The sequence below is a fragment of the Pipra filicauda genome, unplaced genomic scaffold, assembly GCF_003945595.2.
Source record: "Pipra filicauda isolate LSUMZ 115617 unplaced genomic scaffold, ASM394559v2 scaffold238_size1193820_pilon, whole genome shotgun sequence".
NCBI lineage: Eukaryota > Metazoa > Chordata > Aves > Passeriformes > Pipridae > Pipra > Pipra filicauda.
Window position 1 is genome coordinate 930,390 of NW_024104352.1, and position 23,865 is coordinate 954,254.

A 23,865-nucleotide genomic window follows, 5' to 3' on the forward strand; every position below is an offset into this window, starting at 1 on the left:
AAAGGAAGAGGGGTGTGTGAGAATAGAAGTCAGGGTAATAAAACTAGGAGAGGTCTTTTTCTCCCAACACTCAAACAAGACCTTTAATATGCTCACTGAAACAAGGAGCTCGGCAAGTCAAAAACACACCAGCATCATTCTTAGCCCAGTGGCCTAGACATGAGTGTGACTGAAAGAGACCAGAGCCTCAAATTACACCTTTTGCATCTTGTGTGGTTAAAATTTCTCTCTCTGTGCGTTAGTGCCCCTGACAGTCATTCAAAATAAAGGCCACAAATAATATACCCTTAACACAAAGGAAAGCAAAAAGTGTCATATTAAATCTGCAGATTTTCTTCACCCCACTATGGGAACATGGCACTGCCACCCAACTGGCCCCTTTCCTACAAATTGATGGTATTTTGAAACCTTTTGTTCTTGTCTTCTCTTCCTCTGAAGCAGTGAAGAGCACTTGATTCTCTAGTGATTTACTGAGGCAGAATGAATAGAGACTTCAGATATTGTACAAATGACTAAGAGCACAATCTCATGCTTGTTTTGGGTCTGCATCTCCACGTATTGAGGCAGTAACCTGAATCTGCACAGGGTGCATGTTGTTGCTTATATGTTTTTATAGTCATGTTTCTCTGTATGAGTTAGTAGGACATATCCTATTAAAATAGGATTCATATCATGCATCTGTACAGATCTGCCTGTGCAGAGCTGAAGACAGAGACCAAAGCCTGGCAAAAGAACATTTGTATAACACTAAACATACTGTAGATATCAAACAAAATCCAAGCTTGTATCTGTGGCTTATGACTTAGCATAGCCTTTACTCGTTCTACACAATCCTTAGCTAAATTAGCTGAATTCTGGACTTTATATGAAGAAGAGCTCTAAAACCAAATACAGCACAATATGATTTTAATTTTTTGTCAAATGTGGATTAGGAATAAGCTGATGACACAATAGAACAGTTACGTACTTGACCAACATACGTCTCCCAGCACTGATCCTGTGGGTTCTGGGTGTTAAAGGAACTTGTTTTGTTAACCAGTGATTCAGAGACCATCAAGTCTTGAGTGCGATGCTCTTCCAGTGTGACAATGCCGCTTCTCTTAATTTGTACATTAGGAATAGTTAAATTGTCGTCTTTAGAAAGAGTTTTGGTTGCTAAGGAGGTGGTAGAATTACTTGCATTGCTGTTAACGCTGGAGACCTGAAATAATAAATGTCCCCAAAGCTACTTTTTAACTCTACATAGGTGCAGATGTCTGTCCCTTCTACACACATTTCTTTCACATATTTTCCAGCAGCAGTTAGGTGACTGTTAAGTAGCTGTCAGTGCACAGAATCAGATGAAACTTGTAAGGACAGGACTGAAAGCTGATTTTAGGTAGCTGGAAATATTTGGCCCTAAAGTGATAGCTTTTTTTTTTTTTTAATAGTTCAGCTGTGCACAGAAATCTATTTATCTTGTTACATTAGCAGTCAAATGGATCCATCTATCCTAAAAAACTAATTTAAAAAACTGTAAGTAAATTACTAAACTTAACATTACAATCCTATTGAGCTGTAATATATTTTAATCAATTTCAAATAAATTGTCATCTGACTTCATATAAATCACAATAAATGGAATTCTATCTATGAAGTCTGCTAGCTTTATACATCAGAAAACTCCAAGTTAAACTTACAGTGACACTCATACTGTCCACTTTATCCAGGAGTGCAATGATTAAACTGTAGAGGTTTCCCAGGTATAGAACAAGAACCCTGCAAACAGAATAAAATACAGGTTATCAGCATTGTTATCCCATGGAATTCTCATACATTCTCTGGTTTGGCTGGACTAAAATATGTGACCAGAATATAACTCATCTCTTCCTCCCTTTTCCCCCAAATATTTCTACACTTCATAATGCCCATACCTGGCAAGCTGGAAGCGAAGAGTGGTCCTTGGATGATACATCTCCAGAGCTGCCACAAGTTCAAAAGCAGAGGGTGCAATCATTGTGATCAGTGACACAACCACGCTTACCTACAGAACAGAAATATGCAGCATTTCTGTAGCTTTTTATGCAGAACCTCTGTGGAACCTTGGGTGCTAAATGAAATACTGCTGAGGCACATGCTTTGGTGATTGCTCTTCTTGGAGGATATGCTTTAAAAATTTGTTATTGACATTAGTAATAAGAGTAGTTATGATCCAAAGTTGTAGATTTGGAATACCACTCAGGAGTTTTTACTCTAGATATTGTAGCTTTAAAGTTCTACTTTATTAATTAAAATAAAAACTTAATATGTGGGAAATATGAAGCCAGAGTCTTCCTCTGAAATGAATGAGTGGCTTCTCCATACTCAATCACTTCCTACTCTCCATTTCTGAATGGAAATATTTACACAACATTTGGTATCCCCCAGCTGGAATCCACTGGTGTCAAAGTCGATTCCTTTTTGGTCCAGCAGCCCAGTGTTTGTTCAGTTCAATTATGGGTGCAAAAGCAGAATTGTAAGTGACAGGAGAGTTTAAGTTTTGTCCTCACAAAATAGGGACCTGCTAGAACAGCAGTCTCTGTGAAATGAGGACCTGCAGCCTCCCCCTGCCCACTTCAGCTCCACTAACACCTGTCTGCAGAGCAAAGGGAGCAAGAGAGTGAAGACGGATCCAGGTAAGCACCACTCGTTCCTCATTTCTCCTGGCTCATCTCTTGTGATTTACACCTACGTGCACACTTGCTACAGACAGCCCCGAGACAGTAATCCTGCTTCTACCACAGAGGTGGCATAAAGACAGTGTACCTCATTTTTTTCCCATAGAGTCAATTCCTTTTTGATGCGCTCTAACTTTTGGGATCGATCCACGACGAAGTAGATGATGTAAATACTTCCAGCAAGTGAGAGAAGCACAAGGATGTTTGCAATAATTCTTAAGGTTATAGTCACTGCCCTATAAAAAAAGAAAAATACAACCAATACAGTAGGTTGTCTGATGACAGCAGGGGTCATTTCTAACATGGTTTAGAAGTACGAGACAAGCAGATTAGCACTGATATCTGCATCGAAACAGTGCTTTGAAAAGTACCTCTGATCTCATATACATACAAGTTTTTGCTTTTCTTCTTTTCCTGCTCTTCCAGTATAGCTTCCTTGAAAGAAACACAGCATTACCATTTTAATAATATCCAGCAAAAACAATGCACATATATTTCACAGAAATTAAGGTATACTAATAAAAAACATCACATCTGGAAGTGCAAGCAGAGAAATACCTCTTTGTCCTCATTGCTTTGTAGCAGTCATATGTGAGCTTAAATACTGAAGGACATTTCTGAGAAACAAATACACAGTAAGCAAATACTTGTGCACTTTTGGTCATGCATGTTCAGGGGGATATAACCAGGGGTTTACACCACCAGATTTTTTGCAGGATACACCTATAGAAACTGGGTGTCACTAGTATAATACAAAAATGTCAGAAGTTAACCTCATTCATTGAAATACCTAAATGTCATAGCTTACTAATTTATTCTTGGCACAATTTGAAGTAATTTTGTTCAATGACAATGAGAACACACCAAATTTGGGAAATTAATTACTTTTGATAACACCACATATGCTCTTAAATTCTAAATGGAAAACATCTGTATTTATAGCAGTTTTCTAATATTGAGAGAGCTGTAAGATGTCTCTCCATTTGTTATGGAGAGATGAAATAAAATATAAAATCATAAAATATCTCAAGTTGGAAGGGACCCATAAAGATCAGTGAGTCCAACTTCCTGCTGCTCATAGGACTATTTAAAACTAAACCATTTGACTAATAGCATTGTACAGATGAACTTCAACAGGCTTGGTGCTATGACCCTCTATAGGAAGCTTGAATAATAGCTGATAAAATAAAGAAGAGCAATAATTTGTGTCCAGGAAGTTATAAGCCATAAGAGAGAGATATAAAACTTATTACCATTTTAAAAAACATCTTGCAAAATACGAGATGTGTTTCTGCTTCTCCACCTGTTATAAAGGAATCTCTAAGGCATAACACACTCTCTTTGCATAAAAACAATTACACATTTTATAAAGTTGTATATTTTCCCGTCAAAGCAATTGTTAACATGAATTTGATTCTAACACTCAGTGAAATTTCATCAGAAGCAAATTTGTCACACATACATTGGCATTTCCTGTCACACATACATTGGCATTAAATGAAAGTCTCCCGAAGAAGGACACAATGACCTTGCTGGGGCAAAATGTCAGCAAGTAGGATGTGCCTGCAATAGCACACAGGTCTGATGCCAGCCCTCCCCTAGGCAAACAGATCTGTAAATGAATGCCAGAAACCATAAGAAAGTGCAGGGGAGTCAGAGGAAGGACTTACAAGGCTTACAGATTAACAAGCAAATCAACTTGAAATAATTCGAAGGTCAGTTGCTCACCCTAATGCTGTTGACTATGGCAGCAGTTTTGCTTTCTGCAGCCTCAGGGTTTCCTATCAAATAGTCCCAAGCACAGAACAATCTCCAACAGAAAGTGTAATTTTCATCAGAGGCACTTGCTAAACTCATTCTTGAGTTCTTTGCCATTCTGTAAAAAAAATAACAAACATTTAACTGTTATTGGTGTGTGAAAATGAACATGAAGAAAACCACCGGTTTGGTTTAGAGTTTTCAGATGTCTCTTCATTTAGAGCTACAAAAGGTTTGCAGAAATTAGTGTCGTTTTTGGCAGCTTTCTGAAGAACAGAAAACAGGGTGAGGTTCAGCACATTAACTTCAGTTTACATCTAGTGTAGATGTGACTCACTGTGGAAGGGCATTTTGATATTTACAATCTTTATAGCTGACAAATAAAGCAAATAAATCTCACTAGAACTGTGGACATATTTCAGTTTTACAATCTCCAGGTAGGATCCAGCTGGAAGACACCATCACTAAGTTTGCTGTTACTGTAATTACAAGCTTGTTTGGCATTACTAGTGATCATGGAAAAGATCAGTTTGTTTTCCCTATTGTTTACACCTTCAAAATATCTGTTATTGCCAAATAGAAACCCAGTGCTATTTTAAAGACCTTGGGAAAAAGAAAGAAAACTCCTCCTACTCATCTCAGGTAGGCAAGGAGGCAGAATATTGCAAAGTGTAAGAAATGAAATATAATGGCTTATGAAAAAAGGGCATCTGAAAGGACAACATTAAAGGGGGAATTGTACCTAGCTAAGGAAAGAGTCACTGAGCTAAGTCAGAAGGAGAAGAGCTAATCATATCTAGAAACTGCAGCTGCATAGATCAGTGTCAGACATACCAGTGACCCTTGGCACGAACCAGGAGATAGAACAGAAATAAATGAAAAGGTTTGACTTCAAAACTGAGAGTTATTACAGGCAGCGCTAAAATGTCCCCGGACTGCACAGTGCCAAATAAATAGGTATCCAGAAGGGAAGGGAAAGCAAATCAGGGGAGGATAGAGTGACCTTGCCCCTTCTCCAAGCATTGCACATCCCTGGATTTATGGTCAGCACTGGCAGTTTTGCTCTCTCTCCTAAGTAACTCCTACTCCTGCCCCTTTGACAGTAAGCTGCTGAAGCAATGTAAATGATAGCACACCTAAGAGGGAATTTTTATATTTGTATTTCAATAGAAGGAAATAATAACGCCGAAAGCACTACACTTCAACCATAAATTTCTGACATAGCAATATTTATTACAGAAAAGAGGAGAACAGAAGGGTTTTCCGTGAGTGTTGGGCGTAACACTACACAAACACAAAGCACACAGATGATCATTTGCACTGCCCTCCTTTTATAGACTGGGAAATGGAACAGAGAGTGAAGTTAACGATAGCAAGATAAAGAGCAATCTAGAATTAAACTCATTCTGCCTCCCTGATACTAGCAGGCTTGAATATTTTAATAGAACTGCACAGAATAAATACAGAGGAAGTGGTATAAATACCATCACTGATTGCCTGAACACACAAGCTTATGAAGAGCAATAGATGGGAGGTCTTACTTTTTGAGAAGAATGATGAAGCTGTAAGCAAACACTGCCATTCCAACAAGGAAGTAGGCAAGAGGCAGCCTGTATCCAGCTTTCCCAATCTTCCTGTCACGACCGTAGTAGCCATAAAACAAAACAGAGTACTGGAGGTAGCCCTGCAAAGACCAGAGACTGTCAGTAAGAGCAGTAACTAAGGATTGCAACAGAACAGCAATAGTGAAACAAGAAAGAGTGGTTTGAGTCTTGCCCCCAGTGACCAGATGGTGTCCAGGTCTTGAGCAGATTCAATGTGCTCCTTGGGGATGGTCTTGCTGACGGTGCTGCCGAACGGTGCTCCGGCCAGTAGCTGGGGAAGAGAGAGAAGGGCTCAGGTCTGAGCCAGGGCTGCACAGTAGAACCCATCAAGAGCTGCCTGCACGGGTGGTACTATGTCGGTAAAATTTGATCTCAAAATGGTATTTCAGAATTAAATTATTTTTCCTTTGAAAAAGAGAAAAATGGAAGTGAATACCTTTTTTTTTTTTTTCCCCACTCTACTTTTGGAAGAAAAATCAGAGATTCCCATGTTTCTTGAGAACATTATTAAAGCACAGGGTAGGTGAAGCAGAATAATATCTATGAATAATTAACAAAGTTAAATGAAAATGACAGCCTTACTTTCATGCAAGAACTAAAAGTTGTGGCTGTTCAGAACTTCTATTAAATGCTTTCCAATGGACAATAATCCAGAGTCTGGAGAGGGATGTTATGTTTTTCTGCTTGTAAATGACACTAACAGGGCTTGACCATACTCTGTACCAATTACAGCTTTTAGGAATTCTTCCTTTATTTTAGTAATAGGATACAAACATATTCTCTAAAAGAATTAGTACCATGTTGACAAAATATCGTCTCTAAAACTAATAGCAAAAATCTGTTATCCTTTGGCAGAGAAAAACCTCTTAATAGGGGAATTTATTTTAAATAATTCATGTAAAATTGTACATTACAAATTGATGCATGATTTTAAGTGTGGTGTTTGTTTCCTTCAGCATGGAAAGTGCAGCACTAAGCATTTTTCTGTAAATATTAACAACATGTTCTTACCTCTGGTAAGACTACAAATGCTCCTGTCATTATGGTAAGTACAATATTGATTCCAAACAGCCATCTCAAGAAAATGAAGTAAGAGGCAACTCCAGACCCAAAATGACCTTAAACCACAAAAAATAGTTACCTGAGCTACACAGTCTATAAAAGCTCGTATCATTTATCCATGAAGTATTATTTGAATAGCAGACCAAGAGAAAAACCTCTCTTATTCACACAGGGAATACAGCAAAGCAGAGAAAACATTAACATGTCACTGAGGAAAACATGATTGCAAACAAATTCTGTTGGGGACGTCTCATAATTACAAGCAGCATTTGTGCAAGAATCTGCCAAGCTGGGAGACCTCGTGCATCCATTTCCCTTTACCACTGGAGCACAGAGGTATGACCTGACTCCTGGTGGAACGTCAAGGGCTGCTTTCAAGTCCATTGAAAGACTCAAGGGCTGGTGACGTGTGGTACAACCACATTTAACCCTGGGCAGGCGTGGGGGTGTTGGCCCAAGGATGCTGGCTCAGGGACTGTGATAAACTAAAACCTCATCTTGCTGTGTTTTCAGAAATACAACAGAACAAATATGACTTCTGCAAAAGTTAACCCCCTCCCAACTAAGACCATAAACGAGGACTGTGCAGTTTCCAAGGCACCCAGAGAAGAAGAAAAATCAAAGTTTTAAATAAAACATTCACTGCTGAAAATTTGCATTTAATTTCCTCCCAAATATTATTTAATTCAGTACATTAAAAAATAAACCATAAGACTCAGCATTTTAGCAAGTTTTTTACTATTCAATACCATTAAATCCTTATACTTACTCTCAATTTTCTTTATTCTCATTTCCCAAGGAATAAAGATTACCACAAAATTATATGCAAGTCGAATAAACTTCCTCCAAAGCTGAGAAAAAAAAGCAGAGAAATGAGAAATATGACACTTCTCCATGTTAAAAAAAAAAAAAAAGAACAGAGTATTTTGCTCTTGTCTTATCTTGTACCACAAGAATTGTTACAAATATTCATGACTAAGGTCTTAGAGCACATCTGTGGGTAAAGAGGAGTAAAGCAAACCATGATAGGTTTTAGACAAAGCATGTGGGGGACAGGATGCCTTGACTCTGTTTGTCAGCCAAATGCCAACGAAGAAGGGTCAGAGTGCCCTTTATTCACCTCTGAGGAGCCACCAATCTACATCTTTTGCTCATAAAGACGATAAGGAACCAACAAAAGACAGTGGGTGCCATTCCCTCTTGCCTTCTTGCTGGGACACCTACCCTCTGGGTAATCTATGAGGAAATCCTGCTGCACTACACATATTAAATTCAATTTTTTAGGACAAACAAACAAACAGACCACTAACTTCAAATTTAAGAGGAGCATAGTGCCTTAGAGGAAATTTTCTTAGAGGAAGAATATTCAATAGCAGCACGTTTAAGTGCTATATTTTCAGCTCTTTGTATTACAGCCAACACCTGCAGAAAACCTATGGTTATATTTTGTAGAGTCTTTATTCAACCTTCATTTTTTGCATGGTCAGAGGACCTTCCTGCACACAGTGGGGTTTGCATACACCCATGGCAGAAGAAACAAAATCCACCTGTGCAAAATTCAATACGGTTTTTGAGTTGTTGAATTAGAGCTATAACTTCACAGTATCAACAGAAAAAATAGTCTTTGTATTTCAGGCATTATAAAGTATTTTTAGTACAGCTAGGTATTAAAAATCCCACCTATATTTTAGGCAGCAGCAGTGTCAATGTTATATCATGTAATCTAATCTCCTAAAACCTAAGAGGAGTAAATAACATTTTAATTAATGAAAATTTAATCAATCTCTTTGGCCAAAGTTAATTAATTTTTATGGTGATATGGATATTTAGTTGCATGAATGAGAAGTATTTTAACAAAAAAAAAGAAAGTGCAGATGCTGGAAATTTGCATGGGAATTATTGGAATTGCTGCTTTTAGTTGAAAACAGCATTCTCTGGGCTGAGAAAGGACTCCATCAGCTTGTGCCAGCTGTCATGCAGATTTATAAAGAATACAAATGTGTCCATGTGGAAGTAGTATCTGTTAAAATTATAATTTGATAGCTATCACCACATTTCCTCCCTACTACATACCTGAACAGATAATTTGTACTCTCTGAATCCAGAGTATGGGCATCTAGCATTAAATGAAATGCAAAAAAAACTACAAAGGAAGTGTAAAATAACTGAACTGAAAAAAAAAGTTGCTTTCACCATCGAGACAGTAAAAAGTATTTTAATTTCGATTTTCATGTATAATATCATGATTGGATTGTCCAATTGTAAGCAGTATATATTCTGACAATTAAAAAACCTAATTTAAATATATATACACTTAACAGCTGCATTTTGTACTTAGCACATGTTCAACCACTGAGTTCTTAATTTTGATGATGTAGTGCTTGTTTTGCTGTGCTGCAATTTTTGTCTCCTTGGTCACCATGTTTTTTTCTAAGAAAATATGTGCAAACAAAGCTCTTCCAAACAAAAAAAAAAAAAAAAAAAAAAAAAAAACCACAGCTCATTCTGTTGCATTTGCTGAATTTAGCCCTGATGAAAAGGCCATATTTCCTAATTTGTGCTAGGAAAAAAATACAGATCCTCTACACATAATGAGCGGTACTAATTAACTGCTGAATTATATCCCTGTGCTGAATGTCTTCAAGCAAATATAATAGAGGCAATTAGATTAGACACAAACTTGTATTACATGAAAACTTCTGGTTTTGTAAAGGAAGAGTAACATGAAAAAAGTACCAAGCCCAATCTGTGATTTACTGACATGTATCACAGACCTGTAGCACTTCTCTTTCTAGATAACATCCTAGTTCCCCTCCCATAAAAGGCAAAATTAGTGTTTATTTTAACAGCATTTGTTACTTCCACTGCTTTTGCCACACATGCAAAGACAGAACAAAGAAAGCTTTCTCTTTCTACCTTGGAGGGTAGTACTTTTAACCTGCTGTGGCCCAACACTGCAGTACAACAGATACATGTGCAGCCTTTCACTTGTTCACATGAACAAAATGTGGGGTATACTGCTTATTGGTACAACTCTGCCTTTTTGAATTAAGATAAGTTAGTTATTAAAAGTCTATTTATTATGATGACAAAAATATTCTTGACTACTTAAATGACTAAAGAACTCTTCTGTGTTAGTTGCTTATTAGATACAATTTCTTGCATGTTATAAATTTCCAAAAACTCAGGCCAGAGTCTATTTTCAGTGGTGTAAATAGATTTGCTAAGTTGTGATTCAAATTTTTGAGTATTATGCAAGCAAAAACCTTCTTTAACAATGTATTTACCATAAGCTATTGTAGGATTGTCTTCCAAACCACAAGCTAGACACATTTTTCATAATAAACTATTGAACTGTGGCCCCAGAGGCTGCTGAAATAGCTCTTCAGAGAATACTGCACTGCGTTATTGATATCCCACTACCCCTCCAGCAGGCATCAATATCTGTAGACTCTCTGAAAAGAAAGTTTATACTGCGTTGGTAGAAGGACATTCATTTCTTGACACACGAAATTAGTCGGCACAGCAAGCACATGCTTCTGTAAATGAGAACTGCAAATGGCTGTTGTATAGGCAAGAGCTGAGATTTAAGAAAAACGACCCATACCTCTGCACCAGCAGCTTGGTAACCTCTGGTTCTAGTGAGCCTCCCTTCGTACTTCAGCACGATCTCCTTCGCCTGCCTGCACAAGAAGGTGGAGGTTCATTCTACATTGATTCCATTACTCAGGGCCCTTATTCTGCACAAGCAGCAACCAGTAAAGTTGTCAAATGCTCTGGAATACAGCCATGGACTGTCTCATCATCAACCTTCAATCAATCATCCAGGCAAAACTTTTTCCTTTGATTACTGAGGTTTTGACTGATATTTTAAATCCACTCACAATTTTGCCTGAGAGAACTCAGCATTCAAAAGACTGCAGGGGAAGTTTTCTCTTCACCTATTTCTCCGTCCTCTTTTTTCAAAGTATTTCTTTTAAAATGGCACAACCCAAATGAGTAAAATAACAAGATCCCCATTACAGTCTGGTAATCTCATGTGGATACTAACACCTCTTCCGCAGATATGGTATCTCTCTTGTGAGATGCAAAGAGGTACATGTTCATCTGGTCATACAGAGTCTTTGAGCTCAGCAGAAGGTGGATGGGGATCACTGAGATCTCATCAACATGATCAGGAAGGCAACAAGTCACAGACTGCCTAAGAGAGAAAAATATCTCTTTGCTTCCCAGATTACACAAGGGCTTTACTACTGGTAGGGATTCCTCGTGACTACATGGCCATCTGAGCACCATACAGTGTTTTAAGAGAAAGTTACCAGATAAAAAGGGAAAAAAAAAAAAAGCAAGCCTCAAACAGATCATGTTTGGATGACCTGACATGGTTTGGACAGGGCACCCAAAGAGTTAGCTACACACCCTTTCACTATAAATTTGGAATTATTATTATAATAATTACAAACTTAAACTGTGGAACATGTCTACACTGACCATATCTTTAAGACCTACAAGTGTCCTGTATTTCCTGCCAAGATGTTACCTGAAGATATGACCACCTTCTGTTCTCATACCATGCAATTACCTTAAAAACAGTGGGCTGGTTTTTCTTTTTGGGACACAGTGAAACAATTTAGCTTAAAAATGTATTACAGAACATTATCAAAAGCCTTTCTTTAGATCACCGAATAGCTGACACACTGTTTTAGTGGTAATAGACAAAGCATGATTTCTTGCTCTCTCTTTTATGCTGTTACTCTCTAAAGAGAGCCACAGACATGTGCAGGAGACAACTTCACCTACAGACTGTCCACCCTGAGGCTGCTGCCTTCAGCTGGCTCTCAGATCTCAGAGCATCCTCATGGCATGCTTTCCTAGCAGCTCTTAATCATTTGTTGTGCACAAACCCTTCCAGCTTACACTGGAAAAGTCCTGAGGCTGCAAGCACTGTCACAGTCAGTGAGCCTGAAAAGCTTTGTGCAGACACCGTTACCTGAGCGCCCTCAGCTTCTGCCTCATCGGCCACGGCCGGCAGCGGATGTTGGACATAATCTCCTTCTGGTACTGGATGTTCTGGAAGATCTGCTCTGGGTCATGGCTCTCAGCCTTTTCTTCACCGATATCGTCATCTGAGTTGCTGGCAGCCCAGCACACACCCCACGAGAGGAAAAACAAAACAAATTATTCCCATTCAGATTCCCAGCCAACTGTTGATTTGCACAGGACCCATCCTATTAGAGCAACATAAGAGCAGTGAGCTGGGGAACTCGCATGACAGTATTGTTTTAAAGTTGATTAATAATTTGGATGTATTCCCCATCTTCAGGATGTGCCTCTTTCCCTCCCCACCAGTTTCTCCTCAATTATAAATTATCTCCACTCCCCACCACAAATCCCAGTCTTTCCCTTCTGAGTATTTCCAGCCATACAGCTTGTACATCATGCTAGCAAGACTCTCTGTATATTTTTCTGGAACTAAGTGCTGTAGAAACATTTCCAGCAAGAGCACGTAACATTCATTTATTCATCACACCTTTTATTTTGATTGTAATAATGATAAAATATTTTCTTGTTAGAATGGGGGAACAGATGATTCAATTGCAGTCACCCTTTGATCCTGTTCCCGGCTGAGGGTGGTGGCAGTGTGGGACCCCACACACCAAGAATTATTCCTCCCTGTAAAAAGGTTCATGTGCTTTGCTACAGATTTCTGTGGATGATTAAATCGTCTTTTCTGAGGCTGTCACCACATTTGCTCAGCTATAGCTCTTGCAATTCCTGCTAGCCCGTGAAACAGCAGCAATAGTCATTCTTGCAGAGGCTTAGGTCTAAAACCCTAACTGTTTCTCCCTGACTGACATGAAGGGATCTGAAGGACTGCAGAAAGTTTCCCATTTGTATTGCTATGTACTTGTTGGGAAAGTTCCCTGCAATTTTGCTGAAAAAACAACACCTTTTAATCACTTAAAAATAAATCATAGCCTAAACTATGCCATGTAAGAAAATTGACATACTTCATCAGACCACCAATTCTTTGGTCTGCAGTCTTGTCCCTTCAGTCACAGGGGCATTCAAGGGAAATTTATAATTACACAGAAAAAGAATAAAGAGATTTCTTACTCTGCTATGCCCTGAACTCATTGGAGTTACACTGCTTTATGTACAGTCTCGACGTTTGGGCATGAAGAGTGAACTTTTGAGAAAATAAAAAGAACCAAAGAGGTTTGAAACACATCTAAAAACAGAGAGAAGAGGGATTTTTCTCATGCTCATTTCCAAGTTACCACGCTCCGTCTGAAGGAAAGTGAAAAGACAAGATCCCACTCCTGTGCTAGGTAGAGCAGACTCGCTTCAGGAGAGAGGGGAGTCTCTTACCTGTGGGGTGGCTCCTGGTAGGTGTAGATGCCGGCGTGACGCTTCGCCGTGCGGTGCTTTTTGCCGGACTTGGCAGATTTTGCGGCAGGGGAGCCTGTCACTGCTGCCATGGTGGCAGCTGCCGCCCGCACCAGGTGGAACTCTGCCGCGCTGGAAGGCAGCTTTGAGCTGAGGTCAGATGTCTCATAAGCAGCCAAATGTTATTAAGCAGAGAGCAGCGAGTGCTGCGAGCCCTGCGGAGCAGAGGATCATTGCCTGGTGCTCCAGCCTGGAGAGGACCTGCTGTCTGGCAGTGCCTTAAAGCCACAGCATGCAGCAGCCCTGCCTCGGTGCCTCAAAGCCAGGTGCCCAGATCAACATGGGGAGCTGAGTTCAAAGGTGGTCCAGCTGCAGCCCTTAATTCACAGCCCTTAATTCCTTGTTGTGGGTGAGGCATTCCCTCAAAGCACCATCCCACTGGCCTGCTCTGGGTGATGTTCCCAGTGATTGCCCTGGATGTACTGTTGACATCTCTGCTTCATGTGCTTGAGAAAAGGTTCTTGCTTAGCAAAATGGTTTACCTTTTGGCCTTTACTAACAGAGTAAAGTGCAATATCATTCTCCTAACAGACTTCCAGATCCTCTCCCGGAGGACAGCCCTGACAGAACAGGACACTGTTGCTTTCCTGGGTCCAAGGCCGGCCATTGCTTTCATTCCTTTTATCTTAATTTACTGGCTTGTCTCTTGGAGATATCAAAATACCTTTTATTTAGACAAGTACTGATTACCAAGCAATTTGCTTTTTCTTGGTAGATGCAGTATCTTAATCATGCTCAATTCCATTAATTGTTGTACCACCTTTAACATTTACAATAAGCACTGACTAGATTATTGATATGTTATAATAATGGTTATTCCTAGACCTAAACCCCTGGAAAATATCACCTCCTAATGTTCTTTTCCCCCTGTTTCTTCAGCTCTACTACTTAACTAATTTTATTACAAAACATACCAGAAGTATATTTAACACAGAGAATCACTTTAACAAACAACAAATGGACTGGTGCTGCCAGCTTGAGGACCCTGTATTAAATGGTTATTTTATCTTTCTCTCTTTCTGTATGTCCTGGGGCAAATCTTTGCCCTTTTATGCCTCATTTCCCCTCCTTAAATAAGGATAACACTTCTGCATTTCACAGGAATGATGTACTCACTGGAATCACATAGGCATGAACTTCCTAATTCACTCCAAGTATTTCAATTGCATAATAAAACTGAAAGCAAAACACCAGTTTTCAGTTTTGAACGTCTCAACCAAATGCAGTACCAGTGGCTTTGACTCAGTTTCCATCTATTCAAAAAGTAATCCACCCACTTATTTAATCCAAGATTAACTATTGGGCAACTGACATACTGTACACGCCAGCAGCCACATTTTCGTGGTGGAGAGTCCCCTAACACCCTTCCTATAGTCAGCACCAACACCACCTTTCCATCAGCATCTCTGTGATACTGGCCAGGATAGAATACACTGCTCCAAGCTCTGCTGGGACCAGGGCAGCTGAATTTCCCATGCTTTTCTCCATCATAGAAGTTGTGGGTGTTCTGGGTCACATTACTGAAACAGAGCACACAAAAATACTTTACATTAGTAGTTTCTGTGGCCATAATTTGATGCTCAAAAAGTGGGAGAGAAAGGAAGGGTTTACAGAGAGTCTTCACTTGTTCCTAACTTGGTATTTTCTCTCCTTAATAGCTCTGTGCACAGTGCACCAAGGATTTTGATTGCATAAATCAGTGGTCTGTTGTAGTTAACTTTTACTTGCAGCCTCTGACAAGAAAGAACATGAAGTTCCTGTAGAGAATTGCACAGGCTGCTTTTTCCTTCTGTCCTGAATTAATCTAAAATATTGTCACTTGCTGAGAAATTTTACTTTTCCATTGTCATGGTTCTGTCCACTGTCCTATACTTACTGAGTTAAATAATTGAAGGGCTGAGTAGCCACAAGCCTTATTACTTATTACTTGTATGGTTTTACAGTACTGAAAGAGTAAGTCCATTTGGTGTAATTTACTCCACACTTTTAGATGAAAATTCAGCTCTAGAAAAAGACAATTCTGCATTTCCAAAATGTAGCTTGCAGTAAAGCCCAGAGTTCACTTGGTGTATCTTGTTTGAAACTTCCCCATAAATTGGGGAGTTTCATTAACACATAGCAGAAGAGCCCCAGAATTGTAAAGAAATGCCCCTATTCAGAGTTCAGTAAAATCAGTCAGCTGTATTCTGCACCACAGAATGTCATATGATATGATGCATGACATTTAAGCCTGCTAAAACCCACTTACTACATGGATTTTTTTTCTGTGAATGGAACTCTCTAGTCCCAGCTCCACTCTGAGCATCTCTTGTACCCACCTCTTTTAGCCACAATAGAGATTAAAGGCTGAGGACTCCAGTTTTCAGCTTGCCAAGGATGGACCACAAAAAATTGTACTTTTTCTGTGCTGTGTTTTATTATTTTTCATCTGAAGTCTGTAAAATAGAGGCTGTTACAGCTTTGACACCTCAATCTTTCTGTACCACTCTAAATCCACAAACCTTTGAATGGTTTTCCTATTTGGCTTCCAGTTCACAGGACAAAAGATACATCCTACTCTCCTCTCTGTGTCAGACCATTCATCAAGTGAAAGCAAACAGCCAAAAGGAATGGGTATCAGCCCAGAAACACATCTCCATTAAAAGTCTTATCACCTCTTTCCAGCTGGAAAAACAAAAGAACTACTCTGAATGCCAGGAATGTCCTTTAAAGCTTTGATGCTCAGAGTATGGCAAACAAGCCCACAAACCACCTTTTTCAACCTGCCACAAGATATGTTTTCAATTCTATAACTTAAAAGCAATAATATGTTAGTTCAGATGTATTTCCTTGGCTGTAGTTATTTTTCTTTGCATCTTAGCCAGTGGCACAACACTGGGGGCCAGATTCTGCTGCCTTGGCTCATGAGAATAAGTGCCTCTCTAGTCAGACCAGTCTACTGCAGTCCATTAGCTGCCTGCTTATTGCAGTTACGTGCAGAAACATTAATGTCATGTTGCAGATAGATACCTCACTAAGGAAAATTCCCCAGAAAGCAGGTTTTGACACAATAACATTCTGAATTCCACAGATAACATAAGCTAGATCTCCAAAACCTGGCTATTTCTCCTTCTGTATTACCATTCCTGCTTCATACTTTTCCCTGAGATTTTGGATGCCCTACTTTTTATTTGAAGGAATCACAGTAGAGGGATTACGACTTAACATCATCAGTATTTCCTAGGGATTGCTACATTTCACAAATAAAGCAGTATCCATTAATATCATGGTGGTACATCACTACCCAAACCATTAAAATACTAACATTACTGATTTACATAGATTTAATTGGCTAGTATATATTAATGTGTCAACAAGGCACATAAATTTTGTTTCCCTTTGTTAGAAGAAAGCTTAAAATCTGAAAAAACAAAGCGACAATTTAAGTCTGACATTTATACAACCCTAATACTGCCAGTGTTCAAGGCACATACATCATACAAAGTTACTACCAAACACTAAAAGCACAATGAGCAGCAGACTTATGGAGCCCATCTGACAGAAGGGTGCAGAGTGCTTTGTAAGAGAAAACAGAAAGCAGCCTTCAAGAGCTTAGCCCTGAAGTTGGCGACGTCCTCCGTTGCACATGATCCCTGCAACTGCCTCTTTAGAGGACTCAAGTGTTAACTCAGACCACAAAGAGGGTTTTGGTTTTGCTTTTCAACTCAGCAAGCAGTTTAGCAGCCAGAACACCCAGCTGCCCATTTCAGTATGCTCTATTGAATCCAGAAACCTACTGGGGTTTGTTTTATTCTGAGTGAATACTACGGGAGTTATAGATTTGATTTCAATTGCCATTAACTGGATGTAAAACAGGACATTAACCTTTTACTGCAAAACTTGCAGCTCTCTGTGCGTAATAGGAAGCCTCACATTTGATCCATAGGATCATTTTGCATTCTCAAACATTTATCCAGGAAAAAGCTGGGCTAGTGAACTCTGCTTACTGAAAATTCAGGGAAACAGGAGGCTATATTCTTTCCTATATATTCCATTCATATAGAGTTACAGTTTGAATTTTACCCATCATTACCCATCAGTGCAGTCAAACTCTGGGACCTTTTCAAAATACCCCTGCTCAGGAGAGTCACAACATTGCTGATCCCAATTTCAAGAAAGAAAACATCAAGAAAAGGACAAGTTTTCCAGTCATCTCTGTAATAAAGAGAATATTATCTCTCCAGATTCTTGAGTACCTAAAACAAGTGGAAGAAAAACTATTTGGAAACTCTGAAAAAGATGATTTGTGTGTCTTAAAGCGAACTAATTACCAGCAGTGCTTAAAGTATTTGATTCCATAGAAACCAGTGGTAGGTAATGATGCTGTACAGCATCCAACTTTGTGTGAAAACACCAAAACTCCTCTTGGCTTGAAGACATTTACTTTTAGAGCTGAAAGAACTAAGATCAAAAGGCAACCCAGCCGGACTTCAAAGACAAACACTCCCTGCTCAGATTGCAATCTCAGCTCACCTGTTTAGTCCCCAGAGATGACACAGACATGCAGCTGGACATAAGAGCAGTTATGGGATTTCCAGAGCAACAATGGCAAAGCCATTGTCTTCACTTACTGAGAGTAAAATTGATCTACTGAGCTCAGTTAAGTCATTGTCACCCCGTAAGATTGTTTGGACAGTTTAATTTCATGCAGTAGGTTTTGCTCTTCAATTTCAGCGTGTTCATAACTCTTGCTGACATTTATCATGCTTGGATCAAGGGGAATACTCCCACCATGGTTCAATTTTCTTTGTGAATTCACATCCCACATAAAAATTACTCCATTTAAAAGGCTCCTCCTGTGCAGTTAACTGATCTTACAGCATCATAAGATGACTATTTTTATTCTTGGATGACTACTATGACTATTAAAATATACATTTCTCTGAGACTACAATCCACAAGAGAATATACTGAAATCAGAAAATTGTCAAGAGTGTTTTAAAGGCCAATTCTAGGACAGCAACTAAGGACAAAAAGAAGGAAAACAAAGAGGGGCTAAAGACAAACAGAAACAACCACATGCTGAGCCAAGCACCCACGCTGGGGCAGAGAAGGCCCCAACAGCTTTTAAAGCCAGTTCAGCTGATGTCCATGGCTTGCAGCACTGCCCTGGCTTGCATGGCACACTGTCCCTGGAACTTGCAGCTCTCTACTTTCAGGGGGCAAAAAATTAATTAGACACCATCAGAAAACTTATTTTTCCAGGAGCATACATAGGCTATAGTGACTTCTGCTATCAAGAAGTCTGTGTTTTGTGCAGCTTTGCCTATCCAGCAACACAATGTGAATCTCACAGACATATGCATTTCACCAGAGACCTTTTTGAAAGCACTGTAACCCAATTATTTTCTAGACTTACGTGAGTTGTTACAAGCCAGACCTAAGAGTCTGTGAAAATGAAGATAATTTTAGAAATTAAATAAATAAATAAAAATAAATGTCTCATTTTAGAAGAAGAGTGGAAGAGTTCCAGAAAATGACAATGGCAAGAAGTAACTCAATAGTCAGGGCTTTCTAGTGATGATACTTGGGACAATCTGAAAGTCAAAAGACTGGCAGAGGTGGGTTGTGTATGGAGCAGACATCCATAAAAATCTTTTTCCAGTTTCTTTGCTTTTTGTAACATCCACTCAATTTGCCAGCCTTAAATTACACTCTAATTTTAGAGGGCCTTTGGCATTGAAATAGTAAGATTAGTTCACCTACATTTATTGCATAATGTCTTCACAAAGGAGATGTTCATAAAAAATGGGAAAGGAAATCCAGATCAGCTTAATTCATTGCATGAAGAATGTTAGTAATTCTATTACTGCATCACCCAGGAGGTTGTTTAGGTACACAACATTAGCAAACAACAATTATCATTTGTTCAAGGAAAAAACCACAAATATAGCTACTCAAATTACTGCAAAGAGATGGCCTGTACCTCTTGCTCTCCAGGATATTGCATCAACACAGTACTTGTAAAAGCTGGGTGTACCAGGCTGTGGTTACATGATCACCTGAATTCAGCACCTCTGCATAATCCTTCTGACAATTCTCTGCCTCTCCCCACTTCCCAGCTTAGTTTTCAGCAGAGCATTTCTTTGATTCAGCTACCACTCAGCAGCACGACACTTACTGGGAGCACTAGACAGCTGGTGGGAACGAACCAGGGGGATGCAGGGAGTCGGGTGGGCCCATCCTTCTCAATAGTAGATTTATATCAAAGGTACCATGTAACAATTGTGTCAGAGTCTAAGGGACACAGGATTCCTCTGCAGCACTTCATTCACACACTGTACCTTGTACAGAATGTTTCCTTCAAGCTCTGGCTGGTCCCTTCCTCCCTTCCTTGGAAACATCCCTGCTTCCTCTGTTAAACTCGTCTCCTCGTTTCCTTACTCAGTCACCAAATTCCTTTAGTGTTTCCAAGATGAGGCTTTTAAGAGTTCACCAAAATCCACTGTTCTGAGAGAAAGCTGCTGGGAATTTGGAGCAAACTTTCTCTTTGTTTAGACCAAGGAGGCAAAGCAAATCAAACCTTGCTTTCAGCTGCCAGTGTGGGCTCATGGGCTGTTTTCTTGTGGTCCATTTCTGTTCCTCAGCACAGGAAACATAAATAAGAATTCAACAAAAGCCACTCAAGCATATCTAGAGTTTGCAATATTAAAACCAGATTCAGAAATTCTACCTTGGTAAAGTCTGCAAACCCCGAGTAGAGAGTGCATAATGAAGATACACAATATCCTTAGGCTGGAAAACAAATCCAGCTGATTATCTCTAGATACAGTGTAGACCAGGCTCACGATGGGCAGAACAAGCAGCACAATGGTTTATCGGCAAGAATTTTCTAAAAGAAAAAAAAAAAGGCATTAAGAAACACATTAATTAAAAAACAGACCTTGTACCATCAAGAAACTGCCCAGGGGAAACTTTGAAAGTGTAACAAAATAAAAAAGGAAAGCTTTGGAGGACTTCAAAACATTACCCCCTACAGGAAACTATTCAAAACTATACTTAATATTCTTCACACAAAGACACTGTGCTAGAGGCTAAATGCTGCAGTAACTCAATACAATAAAGTCTAACATTTCTTCTTGCTCTACCCAAAAGACCTGTGGATATAGCTAAGAATTATGATGTAAAGATTCATGTTTATTAAAAGTAGTAAAATGTTTTTAATTTTATACAGTCTCAGAAGCTCTGTGATGCCTGAGCTTACCATATATTGTATGACCTTGAAAGTGCCTGAGTCATGGGCAGTTCAAGCTGCAATCTAAACAACCATCTTAAATCTTACACATTGTCACGTACTCATTATCTGGACTTCATACTTTCCTACCGTGGAAGGATTTTCACATAAATTATATGGGAAATGAAACAAAATGTAATTACAGTGTGTCCAACAGCTCCAAGGCAGATAGATAGCACAAGGCATGCAACACAGTTCAAGAGTCAGCTTTCAATAAATATCACCTATTAGGAAGAATCTAAATGAAACATATATCATTAAGCCACCCGCCTCTAAATTATGTCATTATCTCATCACTGGAATAAGCTGTTATAAGGTTATAGCCATTTCAAATGATCAGTTTTCAAGCGGATTTCTCAAAGGGACTTTTTGTCTTTGCTTTTACACATCACCATTTGGACTTTAACAAATACTAGTAAATTCTATCATAGTGTATTAAATTGAATTATCCCAATGAAAACATCTCCAGTAAGGTTGACCCAGACACTTAATAATCCATTAGCACCCTCACTTTTCAATGTAACAACTTTTCTCATAATAGCTTTTCAGTCTCAAAAGGAAAAGACACAGCTGCAGAGCTTCTGACTGTTCTGAATTCACAGAATTCAGCTGAACAGTAGGAGCACTGCAATGATAAATAAAATCACATTTTTGCCCCTCACTTCAGTGGATGGTAAGTCTTTGCAATAAGTGCTCACAGCCTAGTTCATGGAAGACCACACGGAACACTCACATCTTCACATTTTTTTGGAGAGAAGATCTAGGAATGTTTTGTTTCTTGCATTTAGGGGCTTTTCTGTGTGCTACCCTCAGTGCAAAAGGATTATAGAAACAATACAAAATGTACTTTACACACATTAAGTAAACACTAACAAAATCCTAATACAAATATTTCAAAAAGTCCTTTCTTCCCAGGATCTCCCAGTTAAAATACGTAAGCCTTTCTATGCTGCTCAATTAAATAATACCGAGGTTATGGAGATCAAGCGTTGGAGGCCAAAAGTTAGAAGAAAAGCCTCAAATTAATGTAAGCAGTGAGGAGACTTTCTCACATACTGTGGTAATGAACTTCCTGTGAGCACACATTAAACACATGCTGGTTTTGGTAAGTTCATCTACTGTGTTCATTGGTCTCATGGTATGTTTTATATCCTTTGTAGGCGGAATGTTTTGAGAAAGCCCTGTAACAGCCAGCATGGGCTTCACTAAATTAACACATCTAAGATTTGAGATATGCTATGAAGATGCATATGGGCAGGCTCTAAGGCTCAGCTCGTGCAAAGCAGTTTAAATCTTGTTGTGAGTCACAACTTATTAATATTTAGTTTTTCATTAATATTACACAACAAACTTAGCCTGATCTCCTTTGTTTTGCTCCTTTTTCTTGTATTTTCCTGCTTATGGCATAATCATTAAATTCTCTTCTGATCGCAGTATTTAATTTTCACTCATTTAAAAAAAAGAATGTTCTCAAGGTTTTAAGATGTGCAGTTCTTTTCACAATTTAAAAATGCTTCTAAGCTGAAACCTAAATGCAGAAATTACATCAATGGAACTGAATCCATTTTTTTGTATGTTTTGATTCTGAATGCAATCTCTTTGCATCTTGTAAATCGTCTTAGCTGTAACTAATACTGATTTCTTTAATTGGGTAACCGGTTTAAATGCTTAAAGAATTAAACTGAACCAACTCCAAGTTAGGAAGTTATTTAAGTCACCCTGTGCAGACCTTTAGATTTGTATTCTAATTCAAAGCACACTAAAATGAACAAGAAAACAAAATAACTGAAAGACGTGGTGTATAATTTAATTAGTTCTTTCAAGACATCCACTCATTTCAAAAGGGATAACATGTCTATCAATACGTAAGAAAATATGATGAAAATAATGACATCTGAAAGAAAAAAAAGAAAGAATATCAGTGAAAGTTCTTATAAAAAGTCTTACTTTTTATCAGCAAAATGATTTTTCTTTGAGGCTCTGTTTCTATTATCACACAATGAATCTTCTGCCATCACAAACACAGATGTTCCCTTAAGTCTGCACAAATGCCAAAAGCTCTTTGTCTTAATATCCACTCTGGAAGGGCTTCTTTGTTAATGAGGATGTATTAGCAATTTATTAAGTAATGTTCCTGCATCTGCTGCTGGTCCTTAGCCTTTCTCCTCCATGTGATTCAAGTCAAATACAACAAGAGATGAGCCTGGAGAAAAGCAAAGCATATACTGAGCATCCTGTAGGCAGCAGTCCAGTGGGGAAACAGGGTGAGGATTGCATACTGCTTTTATTTGTAACATAAATGTGTATGTGTGATGAACTTTATGCATCTGGGGGTGAGGAATAGGCTGAGGGCCCCTTCACCTTCATGTGTCAGCAGCTGAGAGTGCAGCTATAATGCTGAAAGTAAACTGGACCTGCTGGCCTGAATTAAATGCATTAGTAATTAATTTCACTATTAGACGCAGTTTCCAGACTGGCTGGGGTGAAAGTGATTCTCACCTCTTATTACCCATATAAGCATAAATCACCATAAAGAAGTGTTTCTCAGAGAACTTATGGAACTTAATATCTCCCTGTTTAGTGGAGGATCCTGGCAGTCAGGCAGCTTTTTGGCCATTTTTTCCTGCAGAGAGATCTGAATGCTCCACCGTGTGGCCAAGCTGCTCCCTTGTACATTGCTCACCGTCAGAGCTAACAGGTTCCTTGGGTAAATGTGTTTTACCTTAATAAAACTTAGATTAACTCTTGGAAAAGCAAACAAAACATTGAAAGAAGATGTCTGCAGATAAAAAAACAAAACAAAACAAAAACAAACAAAAAAACCCCAAAACCAAACCAAAACAAAAAGCAAAACAAAACAAAACAAAAACAAAAAACAAACAAACAAAACCAAAAACAAAACCAAAAAAAACACTCCAGATACAGTCACATGTATTTGGGTAATTGCAGAGCACAGGATGGGGCTGGGAAGCTGAGAGGCCCAGGAACACTAAAGTCATAGGAAACTAATGTGGAAGTCAAG

The 23,865-nt window shown here is 38.9% G+C and overlaps 1 protein-coding gene across 1 annotated transcript in view; it reads right to left on the reverse strand.

Moving 5' to 3' along the window:
• Window positions 1-23,865, reverse strand: part of TMC3 (transmembrane channel like 3) — a 53,396-nt gene that overhangs the window by 7,509 nt on the left and 22,022 nt on the right. The window contains exons 7-21 of the mRNA XM_027746211.2: window positions 22,791-23,046; window positions 20,283-20,441; window positions 13,493-15,090; window positions 12,111-12,254; window positions 10,728-10,803; window positions 7,890-7,971; window positions 7,070-7,176; window positions 6,231-6,329; window positions 5,996-6,138; window positions 4,425-4,572; window positions 3,088-3,131; window positions 2,785-2,932; window positions 1,914-2,023; window positions 1,680-1,758; window positions 968-1,201 (exon numbers count right to left, since the gene is read on the reverse strand). Of these exons, the coding sequence (XP_027602012.1) occupies window positions 968-1,201; window positions 1,680-1,758; window positions 1,914-2,023; window positions 2,785-2,932; window positions 3,088-3,131; window positions 4,425-4,572; window positions 5,996-6,138; window positions 6,231-6,329; window positions 7,070-7,176; window positions 7,890-7,971; window positions 10,728-10,803; window positions 12,111-12,254; window positions 13,493-13,602 (1,524 nt within the window). The 5' untranslated portion in view covers window positions 13,603-15,090; window positions 20,283-20,441; window positions 22,791-23,046. The remainder of the gene's footprint in view (window positions 1-967; window positions 1,202-1,679; window positions 1,759-1,913; window positions 2,024-2,784; window positions 2,933-3,087; window positions 3,132-4,424; window positions 4,573-5,995; window positions 6,139-6,230; window positions 6,330-7,069; window positions 7,177-7,889; window positions 7,972-10,727; window positions 10,804-12,110; window positions 12,255-13,492; window positions 15,091-20,282; window positions 20,442-22,790; window positions 23,047-23,865) is intronic.